Below are 16,735 nucleotides of genomic sequence, written 5' to 3'. Positions count from 1 at the left end.
GTGCTAATTTATTTCTGTCAGAAATTAAAGAGTGAATCAAGTAGATCAGGAAATCAGTCTTTTGATTCAATGAGCATGTCCTAAGTGTTCTATTTGAACAGATTTTTAGTTACATGCTCATGTGATGTGTTGTAATATGAATGAAGATGCGACTTTGACAGTTCCTGATGTACACTTGTCTGTGACTCCATGCTGATCTGTGCGACCCCTGGTAGAGTTCTCTTTGATCATTACTGAGAAGCTTTAAGCTTTAAGACCTCACCCACAGAACTGGACACTGCTATTGCCATGGTTTCGGATTTTCCACTTCTCACTCATTTGCTCAGGTCAGTAAATTCGGGACAAAAGACGCAACAGCAATTTCTCTGTATTCTGTCTCTGACACAGACGAGAATAAAGATATAGTCTAGCCTTGAAAATGATCTGAAAAAGACACTATAATTTAATTTGTACTTCAACATAAAGAGCGAATCCACAGACTTTTGTCATCAAACTTTTTTCCCCATCTTGGCACAGTTCCCAGTCAGAAGGCAATGAATTTATAGTTGGAAATTCTGTTGGTTTAACCTCCCTACTCAGAAAATCAGTGGTGACAGAATTTATTAGAAAAATAACCTCTCTATGCAATGAGGAAACTATTTTAATATCTTTCATGGATAGCAGCATGCGGGTAATACAAAAACACAAACAGAACTAAAGATCCACATAGCTACTATGAATAAATACTAAACATTTCACCACCATATTTGTTACAGCCAGTCAATTACTTGACTTTACAAACCAGACCTCCAAAGGGAGTGATTGGCATTCACACATTCAAGTGAAACCAATAAGAAATAACTTCAGCATGACAGTTTAGCTCTACATTCAATCCAATTCAATGATACTCAATCCCCAAAGGGAAAGTAAATGTTATAGTAACTGTCACCACTGACGTTTCATGAAGTCATTTTAGGTGGTCATAGCCATGGGCAGGAAAGAACTCCTGTGGTGGATCTCAAGAAGCCTCTGACTAAAGACACCCTTGTTGAATCACTGCCTTGTGAAGAGGATACTCAGTGTTTTCCATTATGTTTATAAATGTCCCTGGAACAGAGACAGTCTGTTGAATTTTAAAGTCACTTGCTCTGATGCTGCTCCTTTAATAGATCACACTTCACAACAGATTTCTAGAGGATGTGCCACATCTGCTCTTATTAAAAAAAAAAAACTGTGGCAGCATGTGAAACTCTGCCACTTAATGTGCACATCAGCCTTAAAAAAAAAGGCAATACCATAAATCCTATTAATAACTTATCATCGAAAGCACTTTACAAATGTGTGCCTCATGCATTATAACTCCCCAACAAAAACCATCATCTGTTATTGAGGAAGCAAAACACTTCTGAGTTTTGGTTGGCTGGTTGTTGGTTTACTCACAGCGTCATGACAGGAAGTGTAGACAATTTGAACCTGCTTGAGATCACGATCAAGGAAGTGTCTGCGTATAGCAAGGACGTTGCAGCCACAACAGTTATCCTCCTCCACTGTCACAGACTGAGACAATCGAGAGCCAGACACTGATGTGCAGCTGGGTAGAGAGAACAAGAGTACAGGAAAACAAGAAGGCACAAATCAGTGAATCAGTGATATTTTTTATTACCAAAGACACAACAGCAATAAAGTAACACTAAGTAATATAAAGTAAATACAATTAGTATCACAGGTGTGTAACAGTATGTGATAAATTCATCACTTCTCGTATCAGTGAATGGGTCTAACTCAAGTGGTATTGTCCCATTGGACTACCACTTGGCAAAATGTTGACGCACTGGAAATTTGATCTGCGCTGAAGAGGCTCAAGAGAAGTATAAAACAAATAGATAAAACTGTGTGTGTGTGTGTTTGAACGCCTACGGGCAGGAGCTGGCGAGGCGACACAGTCCACAGGCAGGCTTCCTCATCAGATACATGGGCCAACCGTATGCAGCCAGAGCAAAGAGCATGTAATAACACACATCTTTGTACATGTTCATCTCAGACTGATAGATGAAAGAGCAGACAGACAGACAAACACGGGTGAATCAGAATAACTGGAATAAGAGATGTATTTATTTTTAATGTAGTTTAATATGGGATATAAACACAAGTCACTTTGTCACACTAAAGAAACTCACCGAGTTCTTGAGGTCAAGGTATCGAGTATTACGAGTGACAGGTATTCCTGACAGGAAAGCTAAAATATCATTGTTGGCCTGTAGAAAAAAAAAATATATACAGAATGTATTGACATAAGTCTTTATTTTCATGCATTTTAAACTCTCTTTCCAGAGACTGATACCTGGTCCAGGATGGCAGATCTTTTAGACCTCTGCCTTTGGCGGAGAAGTACCAAGCCAGCAATGATGTCACTAGGCACAATGTCCAGGTCTCTGAAGAATTCTGCAAAAAGACTGGCCACTTCTGAATACGCATCCTGGACATGAAAGTGGCAGATATTAGATGTGGTGAGAAACCAGATAAAGAATACGAAAAGTCCACTTCAGAAAGCCACAAAAGACTCATCTTATGTTATCATAATCAAATGTGAAACTATATTACCAGATTCAGACAACAGATTGTTGTTCATGAAGACACAGGCTGTAAGAACAGAATAGTAACTAGAACATTCCAGGAAATTTTGATAAGTGAAATCTTGATATGCGCATGCCAAATTTGTCACCTCTTTCTGCTTCTATTGTTTGGGGCGGTACTGCTTGTGTTCAGGGCGGCTCTGGGTGTGTTCGGGGTGGTTAAGGTTCTGTCGGAGGTGGTTCTGGTTGTGTTCAGGGTGGTTAAGGTTCTGTCGGAGGTGGTTCTGGTTGTGTTCGGGGTGGTTAATGGTGTGGGTGACGATTCTGGAGGTGTGGTTCAGGGTTTTTAATGAACCACACCCCCTGCGAAGCATTTGAATGCCTCTACCATAACCTAGCAACAAGCAGCCAGAATAAGATCAACATTTTCATAAAATTCAAAGTTTGATATCGCCAAAATTGTATTAGTAAGCATAATGAGGCTTTGATATGTTATCGTCCCAAGTCTTTGAACGTTTGAATGATGTCTCTACGATAAAGTACTGCAGAACAAATTACGAATATATTTTCGCCATTTTTTCCCCCGCTTTTTGGCATCTAGCATTGCCACAGTAACACTTTTGACAGAAGAAAGTAATACCCATCGAGGCACGATGGAGACGTTGTTTGTGGATGTATGCCAAGCCTGGGTGCACGCTACGATTCAGGACGCATTAATGGATGAAAAACATTTGCAGAATTAGAAGAAAAAGAAGAAGAAGAAAAGGGAAATCGACCATATCAGAGGTTCACCGGGGCATGTTTTGCGACTTTGGCTTGCACACAAAATGCGGGTTGTTTTTTTTTTTTATTATTTCGCCTTGTGTTTGGCTTATGCATCACAATAGGTGCTGCCACAACTGGCATGCCCATAATTAAACATTTTTCCACATAGTCCTAAAGGCCAATGCCATACTCCCACTAGAGTCCTGGAAGGGGCATCGGAGTTTGCCCAACCTGTTCACATGTGTTTTGTGGACTTGGAGAAGGGCTTCAACTGAGTCCCTCGGGGCACTTTGTAGGGGGTGCTCTGAGAATACAGAGTTGTTACAGTCCATCCAGTCCCCATTCAAACGCAGCGAGAGTCTGTTTCGCATTGCCGGTAGTAATTCAGATTGATTTGTGTGAAGGTTGGACTCTCCCTTTGTCACCGATTCTGTTCATAACCTTTATGGACAGAGTTTCTAGGCGCAGTCAGGGAATGTTTGGTTTGGTGGCCAAAGGATTCAATCTCTGCTTTTTGCAGAGTATGTGGTCTTTTTAGCTTCATCAAACCATGATCCTCAGCTTTCCTTGGAGCGGTTAGCAACAGAGTTTGAAACGGCAGGGATGAGAATCAACACCTTCAAATCTGAGACCATGGTTCTCACTCAGAAAATGGTGGAACGCCCTCTCCTCTCCTCTCCTCTCCTGTCGAGGTGCTGACTCAGGTGGAGAAGTTTAAGTATATTGGGCTCTTGTTCACAACTGAGGGGAGAATAGAGCGGGAGACTGGCAAGCGGATCGGTGCAGCATCTGCAATAATGCACACTGTGTACCGGTCTGTTCTGGTGAAGGAGAGTTGAATCTAAAGGCAAGGCTTTTTACCAGTTGATCTGTTTCCACTCTCACATTATGGTCATGAAATGTGGGTAATGACTGAAAGAATAAGACAGCGGATATACGTGGCTAAAATTAGTTTCCTCCAAAGGGTAACTGGGCTCTCGCTGCTCCTCCACATTGAGAGGAGTCAGTTGAGGTCGTTCGGGCATCCAGTGAGAATGCCCCCTGGACGCCTCCACAGGAGGTGTTTTAAGCATGTCCAACTGGGAGGAGGCCCCATGGAAGACCCAGGACATACTAGAGAAATTATATGCCTTGGCTAGTCTGGGAATGCCTTGGTATTCCGCCTTAGCTGCTGCACCCACAACCATTTCTTGGATAAGCGGAATTTAATGGATGGATGTCCAAAAAGCTAGTATGGGAACATGTCTTACAGAAAAAAAAAAAAAAGTTTGGATGGCTTTACATAACCTGCTGCAATGACAACCCGATGATGGATAAGCAGCCGCAAGACCACAGTGGGACAGACATTCCTTTCTTTAAAAAAAAATAAAAATCACAACCTGTCTCATGAAGTGGAACTCAATGAACACAACATGTGAAGATCAGACTTCAGTTCTGATATAGTCACAGAATACGAAAGATTGTAGGATAAAAGGGTTGTTTTTATTTAAATCTATTGTTACTTTTCTATGGAAGGCTAAATAATTACAATAACAGAAAACTTTAAATATGCTCAAAATGTTTGCAGACAGTGTGAAAATTGATTTAGGTTGAAATTAATTCATTTCACATTCTTATTTCATATTATCTGCTTAATGCCGCTGGTAAGTAGCTGAGCAACACGCCACTCACACCTTGAAATAATCCAGTCATGGCTGATTTAAATGACTGGCTCACTCGTAGAACATATTGATGGTTTCACTCCTTTTCTCTTCCACTTTGCTGTGATAGGAAAAAAAAAAAGTAATGGGCTCAGTATGTTTATGATGCGACTCACTGATTGTGTATCCTGGGCTCTTGTGCAGCACATGAAGAACTTGAGCCTCCTGCTCCAGCTGCTGGCTTGGCCCTCTTCTAGTCTGTGTCTAATAGTTAGACAAAGGCAAACATTTTTGTGGAAAACAGGTGGCATGTGAGTTGTGTATCATCACAAAACAAAAACAAGACAGCACAAACCGAAAGCATCCTTGAAATCAAATATAACATTTAAAAGCAAAAAAAAACCCAAACCCCTAACATTGCATGGCAGCACCTGTGTCCAACTGGATTTACAGCAGTCTGACCAGCACTTAGCCATGCTGTAACCTCCTATGTGATTTCTTGCTTGTCTTGTTCTCTCAGATGCAAGTAGTAGTAGTAGTAGTAGTAGTAGTGGTAGTAGTAGTAATAGTAAAAATGTCTATTTTTCTTGCACTTGTATGTCAGCAATGCACGTTTATATGACCCAACGATGAGAAAAATGATTTTTAAAGTACATGTAAAGTCCGGCCAAAAACACAGTCTGATATTCTACTGGTTACCTTAATCTTTAATAGTGACATGTATTCACTGTGGCATAATTTCTATAAGTTTAAACAATGTCACAACAATTATTCCTCAAGTAGACAGGCAAGATTTTTTCATCAGAATCATGCATTGGTGATGGGAGAGTCAGACCAGTGCACAAAGTCTTCAGTACATCACAAAGATTTTTAACCGAATTAAGGTCTGGTATCAATTTTGAAAACAATGTCCGATGCTTCTTTCATTCTTTTACAAATTGAGCCCAATGAATCTTGACAATATTATCTAAGAATGTATCTGTGACATCATGAAATAAATAAATAAGTAAATAAATTAATAACTGATGAAAAAACCTTTGGATCTGACCAAAGCAGACTTGGCTTTAGAGGAGATTGGGCAGATTCCCTGACCTCTGAATTGACAGGAAATGGAAACATGCTGAGGCAAGTCACATTGTGCAAGCCAATTCAAGTGAGCTGCAAGAGCCTGAGAATACCTGAGAGTGTATGTAGTAAGGTTGCGTTGACGCCGACGGGTTGCTTTCAATTTGACAAATGTCCGACCCGTAGGGTCAAATGTGCACATGAGGGTAATGCAAACGCTTAATATCACCAACCAGTTGCATGCAACAATTCCTGTAAAGAATGACAAAATACTAGTCACAAACATTGAAAAAAACTAAAAACAACTTTAACGTTCAAATATGTGCTTCCTTTCCCCTTTATAAACATATTTTACTCACCCAAAGCCAGGTTTTTGGCTGTGACATCAGGGCATGGTTGGTAATACTGGACAAGCCAGGCAATTCCAACTACAGCATATACCAGCTCAACTAAAAGAATAGCTGGAGAGGAAAAAAAAAGAAGTTGATTCAATCAATTTAAACAAAAAAATAAAAACAAATTAAAAAAAAAAAATGAAGAAGACCTATGTCATCTTACCAAGCCGTATATAGATGACATACTGCACAGCTTCCCTGGGCTGTGTGTACAAAATACTGCCCCTCATGCTTAACCACATGATAGCACTTTCACATATGAGGCAGCTGACCAGGATCCCCATGTACCCTCGGCCATGGTCCACCAGTGTTACAGAACATGACTGGTCAGAGCCGTACGGAAGGCCAAACAGAACCACGGACAGAACCACCAACCTGAGCGTATAAGACGAGGAGAGTGAAGCCGCAAGGCACAAGAAGAAATGTGTCTGTCTGCACAGATTAACTGATAAATCAAACATTAAATATAAATATATATGTGGAAAAAATATCAATATGGTTGAAGAAACACTGACTCACCAGATGCAGTGTAATAAAAAAAGGAAGAGGGCAGGCAGCACCAGGTCATCACTGCCAACTGACCAGCGCCGCCGAAACATCACCATTCCAGGCATCACTGCCCTGTGAGGGAACAGAAGGCAGATGAAAATTAATCATTCAAAATCTGGCTTCTTTGTCCCCGGACTCAATGTTTTTCCCTCCCCCAAATATTAAATCTGATGTACTGAATACTGAATACCACATGCTGTTGTACTTAAAACCTCAACAAACATTTACAATGTTAAAGATGTCTTTGGACCAAATTACATTGATTGAAACTTAGGAAAAGTTGGGTCAGTTACTTTTTTAATTTCTTAAACTCGACTATTCTATGTAAAAAAGAAAAAAGCCAGAGCTGCAGGGATAACAAAAATAGACTGAGGATAATAGGGAAAGATAATGGGAGGTGAGGAAGAAGATGAGACAAAGATGAGATCTTGAGAGAAACATGTAATGTAAAAGTGAAAGGAACCAAGTTTATATATATGTGATATACTAGTGATGGCCATGTGGAAAAGCTTATTTTTTATTACCCTATCCTTTTGTTTCTTCAGAAAAGCACGGAGATTTGTCAAGTTTCCTCCAGGCCAAAATGAAATGGACTGTAAAAGGCACGATGGAAGGAATTGGGAGGGAGAAAGGGAGCAACAGTGAGGCTGATGCAGGCCTTACGGCCTTGAAACAGGCTGATAAAGTCTTTATGGCGTTATCCAGAGTGAATTAAGCAGTTGATAAAGCAAAAGAACATAATTTAAAAGTATCATATGGGCTACTGTCCAGCACTTCTTTGGACTGGGCAGCGTTTTTATAGTTTTTGAAAAACTGGCAACCCCCTTCCTTAAATTACCTCCTTGAGTACCATCCTGATTGCAGTTGTTTAAATATCACTCTGGATCACAACAGCATAAAGTAGCTGAGCGATAGTTACATCATTGTCTGGATCAACGTAAATCTAGGACCGTAAAAAGATATTGCATTTGGTGTGAACAGCAGCTGCTGAAACATTGCAGTCATGTATATTTCCATGGCTGCGTCAACACCAAATGCAGGAATGGTCAAGTGGGATCACACTAACAATAGATGCAAGAAATGAATTTAGATGAATGTCAAGAAACACCGCATTACATGCTTAGACCACTAATAAGTCAGATTTAGGGAAGTATTTAAACAGCAGCAGGAACAGGATTTCAGCTCCACTGCAGCTGAAAGCAACTCACCCAACACGTTCTTAAAGAATGTATTATCACACATGTAAATACATTGTGTGTTGTGTGAAAATCTTGAAGGTAAAGTCAAAGTATGCATGACATTATGGAATTTCCCATTGTAGCAGTCTATCCTGCAAAGATAATCCAGTTTAAAAACTATTTTTTTTTAAAACTGTCCATCTGCATAACTAATTTTGAAATGAAAACCTACAGAGCAAGCTTCAATTCAGCTATCTGAGTATATGTGTATATATGTGTGTAGTATCAGCTTGTTGTTTTCCACATGAATATTCTGCTTCACATGAGTGAAGCGAATACAGAAAAAAATGCACACTTCAAAAATAAAAAAATGACACCATTTACTACAGTTTCATAGTAAAGGCAATATATCCCAAACATTAAAAGAAAGATCTGGATATCTGAAGACTGCATCCCAAAAAATGAATATTAAAAAAATAAAAAAGCCAAAACAATATTGCCTTATTAGGGCCACTTCTGTCTAAAAAATATCTAAGTGAGCCTTTTACAACTCCAAATTAGAAAAAGTTGAGTTTATGATGAACAAATATAGAGAAAAACACAGATACACATTTGTTAATATACATCTATTTTTGCATTTCATGCCTGAAGCACATTCCAAGAAAGCTGGTGAGGGGGCAATTTATTGCTAATAAGGAGGTGAAAGAAAAAAATAACAATGAAGCATTAGGTGACTGTTATGATTATGGTCAATAGTTGTATCCATGACAGGCTGAGTCTATAATGAGCAACAATGGGCAGAGGATATCAACTCGGTGAGAAAATGTGTGAGAAGAATCAATGTAATGTTTAAAAACAATAATATACAAATATAAAAGAATGGAAGAAATGTTTCAAAGACTTGTATCATTAAATGAGTCAAAGATTCTGACAGCCCTGCGTAAAGAGTCGTCTTAATCAATAACTGATATGGTATGAGGTTGTATCAGGAAAAGATCATTACGCTTCGGTGAGGACAATTTCAACACAGACATACAGACTATTTTCAAGTAACATTTATTCCTGGGACAAGTTTGAAGTCAAAACTTGCATAACTGCAGAAGGATATGAACTTACAATATTCTACTATAACTGTGGGATATAGCTGTCTAATTCATAGTATATGTCTGTGGTAGTTTGTCCTAAGCATGTCACAGACATTTCATTCAAACTTGATTAACTTGTTAAATCAAAAAAGCATACAGATACATTTCCTTACACGATTTAAGGATCTTCTTTTTTGTTTTGATATTTTTATTAGGGGGTAAGGCACAGTTGAACAGGAATAAACAAAAAAAAAATACAGTCTACCTCCTTTTTTTTTTTTTTTTGGAATTAAGAACAGAACAAAAAATCCACACAAAACAATGACAAATACACGAAAATTATTATATTCTTATATACAAGTAATATTTAAGTATTTAAGCTAAACAGTATGAATTAAAAAAATAGATGAATAAAAAGGGGGAAAAAAAAAAAAAAAAAAAAAAAAAAACCCAAAGACAAAAGAAAAGTAAATAAAAAGATAAATAAAAAGGAGGAAGAAAGAAAGGAATGAGAGAAGAGAGGGAGGGGGGGGGATCCGTCAATCAGGAGGCAGGGACTGGAGAGAGTGGAAGAATGTAAGAAAGGGAAGCCACTTATTATAAAATTTGTTGCAACTACCCTTCAGTGAATATTTAATCTTTTCCAGCTTCAGAAAAAACATGGTGTCGTTGAGCCACTGGGTACTAGAAGGAGCCTTAGTCGACTTCCAGTGGAGAAGAAGGTGGCGTCTTGCCAGTAAGGAAGTAAAAGCCAAAATGTCTTTTTGGTTTGAAGTAAACCGGCCATGGTCCTCTGGGAGCCCGAATATGGCAACATGGGGGGAGACTTTTATATTCACCGAGAGTATTTTTGACATGGTGTCAAAATAATTCGACCAAAAGCGAGAAAGTAGTGGGCAAGAGTAAAACATATGGGTTAAATTGCAGGACGAGGCATGACATTTGTCGCATTCGTCAGTGACACTGGGATAGATCTGTGAGAGTCGAGCTTTAGAAAAGTGGACTCTAAACAGTACTTTAAACTGTATAAGTGTAAGACGAGCGCAGGATGAACTTGTGTAAATTTTTTTAAGAGCAGCGTCCCACCAGTCATCCTCCAAATTTAGATCCAGTTCATCTTCCCAGGCAGCCCTAACTTTAATAACTGGAGAGAGATCGAAAGACAGAAGGTCATCGTAAACCTTAGAGATCAGTGATTTTTGAAGTGGATCATGGTTTAAAAGCACCTCCCACTGTAGAGTCGGCGGAGAGGATGGAAAAACTGGAAACAAAGCTTTAGCGCAGTGTCTAATCTGAAAGTATCGAAAGAGATGAGAAGGCGGGAGATTAAATTCACCTGAGAGATCTGCAAAGCTGCGAAAGATACCATCCTTGTAAAGATCTCCAAAACTTTTCAGGCCCTTATTATGCCATATGAGAAAGGTTGAATCTGTAAGCGGAGGTCGAAATAAATGATTGTTCAGTAATGGAGCTAAAGTAGATGCTGACTTAAATTTGAAGTGTTTCCTAAATTGATACCAAATTTTAAGTGTGGAGTGAACCACTTGATTATTTGTAAAGACAGAGAGGTTGGATGGAATAGATGAGGTAAGTAGAGCAGGTAAAGAGGATGAAATGCATGACTGTGCCTCCAATTTACACCATGGCATATTCACCGATTTGAACCAAAATGAAATTTTTTGAATATGTGCTGCCCAATAATACAGTTGGAAATTGGGAAGTGCCAGTCCGCCATTGAATTTACATCTCTGAAGTGTGGATTTGCGGATTCTAGGAGCCTTCCCACACCATAAGAAGTCAGAAATAGTTTGATCAATTATTTTAAAAAAGTGTTTTGGTAAGAAAAGTGGAAGACAATGGAACAGAAATAGAAATTTGGGCAAAATATTCATTTTAACTGCGTTAATTCTTCCAATTAATGAAAGAGGTAAGCTTTTCCATCTATGGAGGTCAGATTTAATTGTAGACATTAAAGGTGAGAGATTAGCAGAAAAAAGAGAGCTTAACGTTCTGGTTACATTGATCCCAAGATACCTAAAGCCGGAAGGACTAATCTTAAAAGGGATATCTGACTGTACGAGCTGTGTTGCTGAGTCATTAATGGGATAGCATTCACTTTTAGATACGTTCACTTTATAGCCTGAGAAAGACCCGAATCTCTGGAAAGCAGATAAAATTGAAGGAATGGAGAGGACAGGATCCGAGACATATAACAGTAAGTCATCAGCGTAAAGTGACAGCTTATATTCTGTTCCCAATCGGGAGATCCCAGTAAAAGTGGGGGAGGACCTCAGAAAGATTGACAGGGGCTCTATAGCTAGTGCGAATAATAGGGGAGAGAGGGGACACCCCTGTCTGGTGCCACGGGCTAGAGTAAAAAAATTGGACTGAATGCCATTAGTGGAAACGCTTGCTTGTGGAGACGTGTAAAGGAGACGAATCAAAGAAATGAACCCATTCCCCAGCCCAAACTTCTTCAGTACAGTAAATAAATAGTCCCATTCAATCCTATCAAATGCCTTTTCAGCATCGACTGAGATTACGACTTCAGGTGTTGTGGTGATAGTTTTAGAGTGAATAATATTTAAAAGTGTCCGCACATTAAAGAATAACTGTCGCCCCTTAACAAATCCTGTCTGTTCATTTGAGACAATAGTTGGCACAATGTTCTCCAAGCGATAAGCCAAGGCTTTAGCAAGGATCTTAGCATCTACATTTATTAACGAAAGAGGTCTGTATGAGCCGCAGAGAGTTGGATCCTTATCTTTTTTTAAGAGGAGACTTATGGAGGCTTGCCTTAAAGTGGGAGGGAGAGTGCCATGTTCCAGTGATTCCTTATAAACAGCATGCAATAAAGGGGACAATTTATCCTGAAATTTCTTAAAAAATTCCACTGGAAATCCATCAGGGCCAGGAGCTTTGTTATTTTGCATACTTCTCACAGCGAGATTAATTTCTTCTACCGTTAATGGCGAGTCAAGATTTTTAGCAGCATCGGAGCCTATAACAGGAAAGTTGAGGCTATCTAAGAATGAATTCAATTCAGTGGAGCCAGATGGAGATTCAGACGTATATAAAGAGGAATAAAATGAGTGAAAGACAGAATTAATGGCGGTGGGATCCTGATGCAATGAGCCTGATGAATCTTTTATCTGAAGGATCATACGTGAGGCTGCCTGGCGACGTAGCTGATGAGCCATGAGCCGACTTGCCTTGTCTCCATGTTCATAATATACGGAGCGTGATCGTAAGAGAAGTCGCTCTGCGTCATTAGTGGTGATTTAAGGATCTTCTTACTTTAATTATTACAAACATATCAATAACTTATTTTTCAATCATATTGTTGCTCATGTAAGCATTACTTTCCTTTTCTCTCATTAATGTAATTGGTCTAGTCGAGTCGTTTGCAAAATATTTCAGGTTTAATATTTATAGTTATTGGCAAACTGACTTCTAAATCTCGTGCTGAGGATGGAGAGAATTTTCTATTGATGATTTATTGATGACAGTTATATAGGTACAGGTGCTGCTGCATAATAGAAAAATAGAATGATGCGTCAATGCTCAAGAGCTCTTTTGCAGTAAAGCTGGTGCTTTCAAGCAAATCTTTTTCAAGCATTACAATTTTTCAGAGCTCTTTGTTGAAAGCTTGAGGAGTAAGTGGCTGTGTTTGGAGTTTATATTTGTAAAACTTTGAATATTGGCTTTTCCTAACATTGAAAAAAAAAGTCCCTTTAAAAGCTAATTAAGGTCTGGAATTTTGGTAAATGCCATGTAAGCACAAATCTGGACTTTAACTAATAAAATAATAAACTAAGTATTCTTAAAATATTGAAAGGAATGCTTCAGCCTGACAGAGATACATTTTAGAGATATGTTTATTCTGTGTTCATCCAACTATTCAGCACAACCAAAGTTATGACAACAGCCTCCCAAAACTGCTCCTATTCTTACATACAGTTACTGGATATGTATTCAGAAAATTATAGAGATTTCGGTCTGTATTCAGCAGGAATGTGCTGAAGTACCTGCATTATCAAGACAAGAAAGTACATAAAAATAAAACATTCACTGAAACATTTGCTACCATCAAGCAGTCAGCAAGGACCTGTAGAGTATTACAGAAAAACTGCTATTTATGCTCCAGGTTTTGTTATGTATTGGTTTCCACAAACCTTTTTCTAGTGTTTTAAAAACAGAATCAGAAACAATGGAGACCTTGTAGTTGAGAGTTGATTCCTATGCCCCCCAGGCCTGGAGCACTTTTAACATGCAACAGATTTCAGTTTGTAGCACGGCATGAGCAAAGCTAGACTTTTATCCCGTGTTCATGGTTAATCTATAAAAATGTAAACACGTCATACCTTACTGTCTATTTCTTTTTTTAAATGTTTATCAAGAAAATAGGTAGACAGGAAACAACCTAAACTTCCTCAACAACTAAAGTCCGCTCTGTCCTCTCTTAACAGCATCAGTGTTTCATCTCCAGTCCAGTCTGTTGTCCAGGTGAACATCGAGGTATTTATACTCCTCTACCATCTCCGCTTTTTCTCCCATGTAAAACTGTCTGACCTACATCTACAATCATACCTTTGTCTTGGTCACATTCAAGATGAAATGATTGTTCCCACAGCATGTCACAAAACGGTGCAGCCGTTCTCTGTAGTCAGTCTCTATTCCATTACTGATACACCCCACAACTGCAGTGTCATCTGACTATTTCTGCATATTACAAGTCTCCAACTTGTACTGGAAGTCTGAGGTGTAGAGTGAAGAGGGATGGTGAAAGTACAGTCCCCTGTGGTGCTCCTGTGCTGCTCAACACCTGATCAGACACACAACCCTTCAGTCTCACAAACTGTGGTCTGTTTGTCAGGTAGTCAATAATCTAGGTGAGTGTGGAAGCATCTACCCGTCTCCTTAGAGTTTCTTACATAGTAATGCAGGTTGGATGATGTTAAATGCACTGGAGAAATCGAAGAACATGATCCTCACACTGCCTGCCTTGTTCAGATGACCATGGGTTTGTTGAAGACATAACGGCATCTTCGACTCCAAGGAAACTGCAGTCCTTGTTTGCTTTTTCAGGTGAGCAAATGAAAGTCTCTCCAGGACTTTCATCATGTGGGATGTTAGAGCTACAGGTCTAAAGTCATTAGAAGGAGACTGACAAGATCTTTTTGGTACTGGAACAGGAGGTCTTCCACAGTCCTGGAACCTTCTCCTGGTTCAGGCTGAAGTTGAAGAGGTGTTGCAAAGTCTAAGACAGCTCATCTGCAGATTTTCAGGACTCCAGAGCTACTGCCACCTAGACCTGCAGCCTTATTGTTGTTCAGTCTCTCCAGTTGCTTCTTCACCTGCTTGCTTGCTTGCTTGCTTGCTTGCTTGCTTTCTCATTTGAGATCACAGGGATTTATACTGACATATTTGTGACACAATAAACAGAGCAATGTACCAACAAAATCAAGAAGAACCACAGCTTAAAGGAGACCTATTATGGCATCTAATACCTATTTTAAACAGGCCTTGAATGTCTTAAAAACAAGCTTTTGATTGTTTTTGCTAAATAAATTAGAAATTACGCCTCTGAGCCATGTCTTTATCATCCCAGTCTCTAACCTCCTTCTCTATTTGGGATTCTGAGTGGGCGGGGCTATGATAATGAGGCACTGGGCTGATTGGCTGCCTGAATGACGCGATACACCGCTACGAAAAAATGGCGGAAGCTCCGGCCGGCAGAGTTAGTTGTGGCCGTGGTTTCACGCATCGGAGGCCAACCGATGTAAATCGCTCCCGTTGTTACGCAACGACGGGAGCGGAATCTGCTCGTAGAAGCCACATCACACTGGACGGCTCATCCGGGCGGCTGTACAGACACTGCAGAATTTGGTTGCTTTCCTCCTTCTCTGAGTTGGCAGGCTGAGGGGAGAACACTTTATATATGTTAAAGCAAGAGAAAACGTGTTTTTCATAATAGGTCCCCTTTAAAGGAAACAGCGTTGGAAGTGATTTATAGGATGAAACATATAAATTGTTGAGTAACAATGAATGTAGACAAGACACTATTAACATGCCCATTAATAAAGATTTTACTCATCCATATTACTTAGCTGGACCATAATGCCATACTGGTCTGAGAATGAAATTGTGGACTTTATAGCTGTGCATGCATTATGGACCTAATGGGGCATTGTAACAATGACAAAAACTCTCTTCAGCTGTAAGTGCATCACATGTAAATGTGTAACAGGATGTTGCAACAATTTTTTTCATCTTTTGTTTATTGAGAGGAAGTAGATGGTGCAAAACATGCAAGGTTTGCTTGACAACAGAGTAAAGAGTTTTTGCTGGTTGTATGCCCCGATTATGTTTCCCTCACATCTTGTGGTTACTTCATGTGGATGTCAGACTCAAATTTCCACAGACTATGGTAAAAGTTAGAGGCAAATTAATAATACCAACCAACTCAGTGTTTCAGCAACACAAACAAGTGTGTTCACATCAACTTATACTCTAAATACAGTAGTTATGTTCTCAAAGTCAAGGCCTGAGTAGTGAACCCTACGTGGCAGAAACTTTACCAAACAGGAACTTCATCATGGTGAAATTATGTTAAAAAATAGAGATTAGGAAAAAAAAAACAGAAAGAAGTGATTCTTAATACTAATACTACAATGCAGCTCCTTGTCTTACATATAATGCAAAAGAGCAAAGGGAACAGAGGCGTGTGAATGGCTTCCCATCTTAGAAGTGAACTAACAGTTACTTGTAAAATTCTATCTGGGTTGAAGCCACACTAAAGAGGACAGTGGAAGGAGGGAGGAGGAAAACACAGGGGTAAAATAAATAAATTAACTCTGCACCCTCCCCAAATCTCATTTAGGCTACAACAATCAGGCCATTGGAACCATAAAAATCTCTTTTCAATGCAAAAGTGCACACTAAATCACCCGAGATACAGTACGTTTATCAGCACTCTCCCTCTGGTCTGTTGTTACAGTATTACTTATACTCCTCCTGGCTCCAGTGGGAAAACATAATGACATAAATATGAATCAAAGGGGATTAGAGAGCAATGGTAAAAGCTTTTTGTTGTGTAAATTTACTCAGTACAGTTTGTACAATAAAGTAAACCATTTATCTCATTCAAAGTCACTGGTAACATGCAATGAATGTCCACTGATGCCTGAACAAATACAATTTCCCTAATCTACATATATTCTTTAGTAGATATATCAAATGTAATGTGCTTGTTAAAAATAAAGAAAGAAAGCTTATGTAAATAATTATTATTATTCAAAACATTTATCTTAAGTTAGCCATTGGTTCCTCACTTATTCATTTTGAAAGTAGAGTTGTGTTGAGTCCAAAAGGTCATGTCTACAGCTGCAACCAAACACCATACTGATCACAATTATCCATAGATCCATAGATAATGGCCATAAGTCAATCTTATCATCCAACTACACTTTACAGGGAAGCTATCTACACTTGCACATAAGTACA

The 16,735-nt window shown here is 39.1% G+C and overlaps 1 protein-coding gene across 4 annotated transcripts in view; it reads right to left on the bottom strand.

Moving 5' to 3' along the window:
* The window catches only part of dagla (diacylglycerol lipase, alpha), a 56,140-nt gene that overhangs the window by 20,924 nt on the left and 18,481 nt on the right, over window positions 1-16,735 (bottom strand). For 2 of the 4 annotated variants that reach the window (XM_061742615.1, XM_061742633.1), the window contains exons 2-10: window positions 6,937-7,038; window positions 6,581-6,792; window positions 6,382-6,483; window positions 6,136-6,274; window positions 5,134-5,221; window positions 2,321-2,461; window positions 2,157-2,234; window positions 1,897-2,021; window positions 1,420-1,570 (exon numbers count right to left, since the gene is read on the bottom strand). In XM_061742615.1, the coding sequence (XP_061598599.1) occupies window positions 1,420-1,570; window positions 1,897-2,021; window positions 2,157-2,234; window positions 2,321-2,461; window positions 5,134-5,221; window positions 6,136-6,274; window positions 6,382-6,483; window positions 6,581-6,792; window positions 6,937-7,031 (1,131 nt within the window). In that variant the 5' untranslated portion in view covers window positions 7,032-7,038. The remainder of the gene's footprint in view (window positions 1-1,419; window positions 1,571-1,896; window positions 2,022-2,156; window positions 2,235-2,320; window positions 2,462-5,133; window positions 5,222-6,135; window positions 6,275-6,381; window positions 6,484-6,580; window positions 6,793-6,936; window positions 7,039-16,735) is intronic. The other 2 variants (XM_061742625.1, XM_061742641.1) reach the window with 1 other exon arrangement.

Source organism: Cololabis saira, chromosome 2, assembly GCF_033807715.1.
Source record: "Cololabis saira isolate AMF1-May2022 chromosome 2, fColSai1.1, whole genome shotgun sequence".
NCBI lineage: Eukaryota > Metazoa > Chordata > Actinopteri > Beloniformes > Belonidae > Cololabis > Cololabis saira.
Note: the sequence above shows the minus strand (reverse complement) of the source record. Positions and strands in the feature narration are given on the sequence as shown.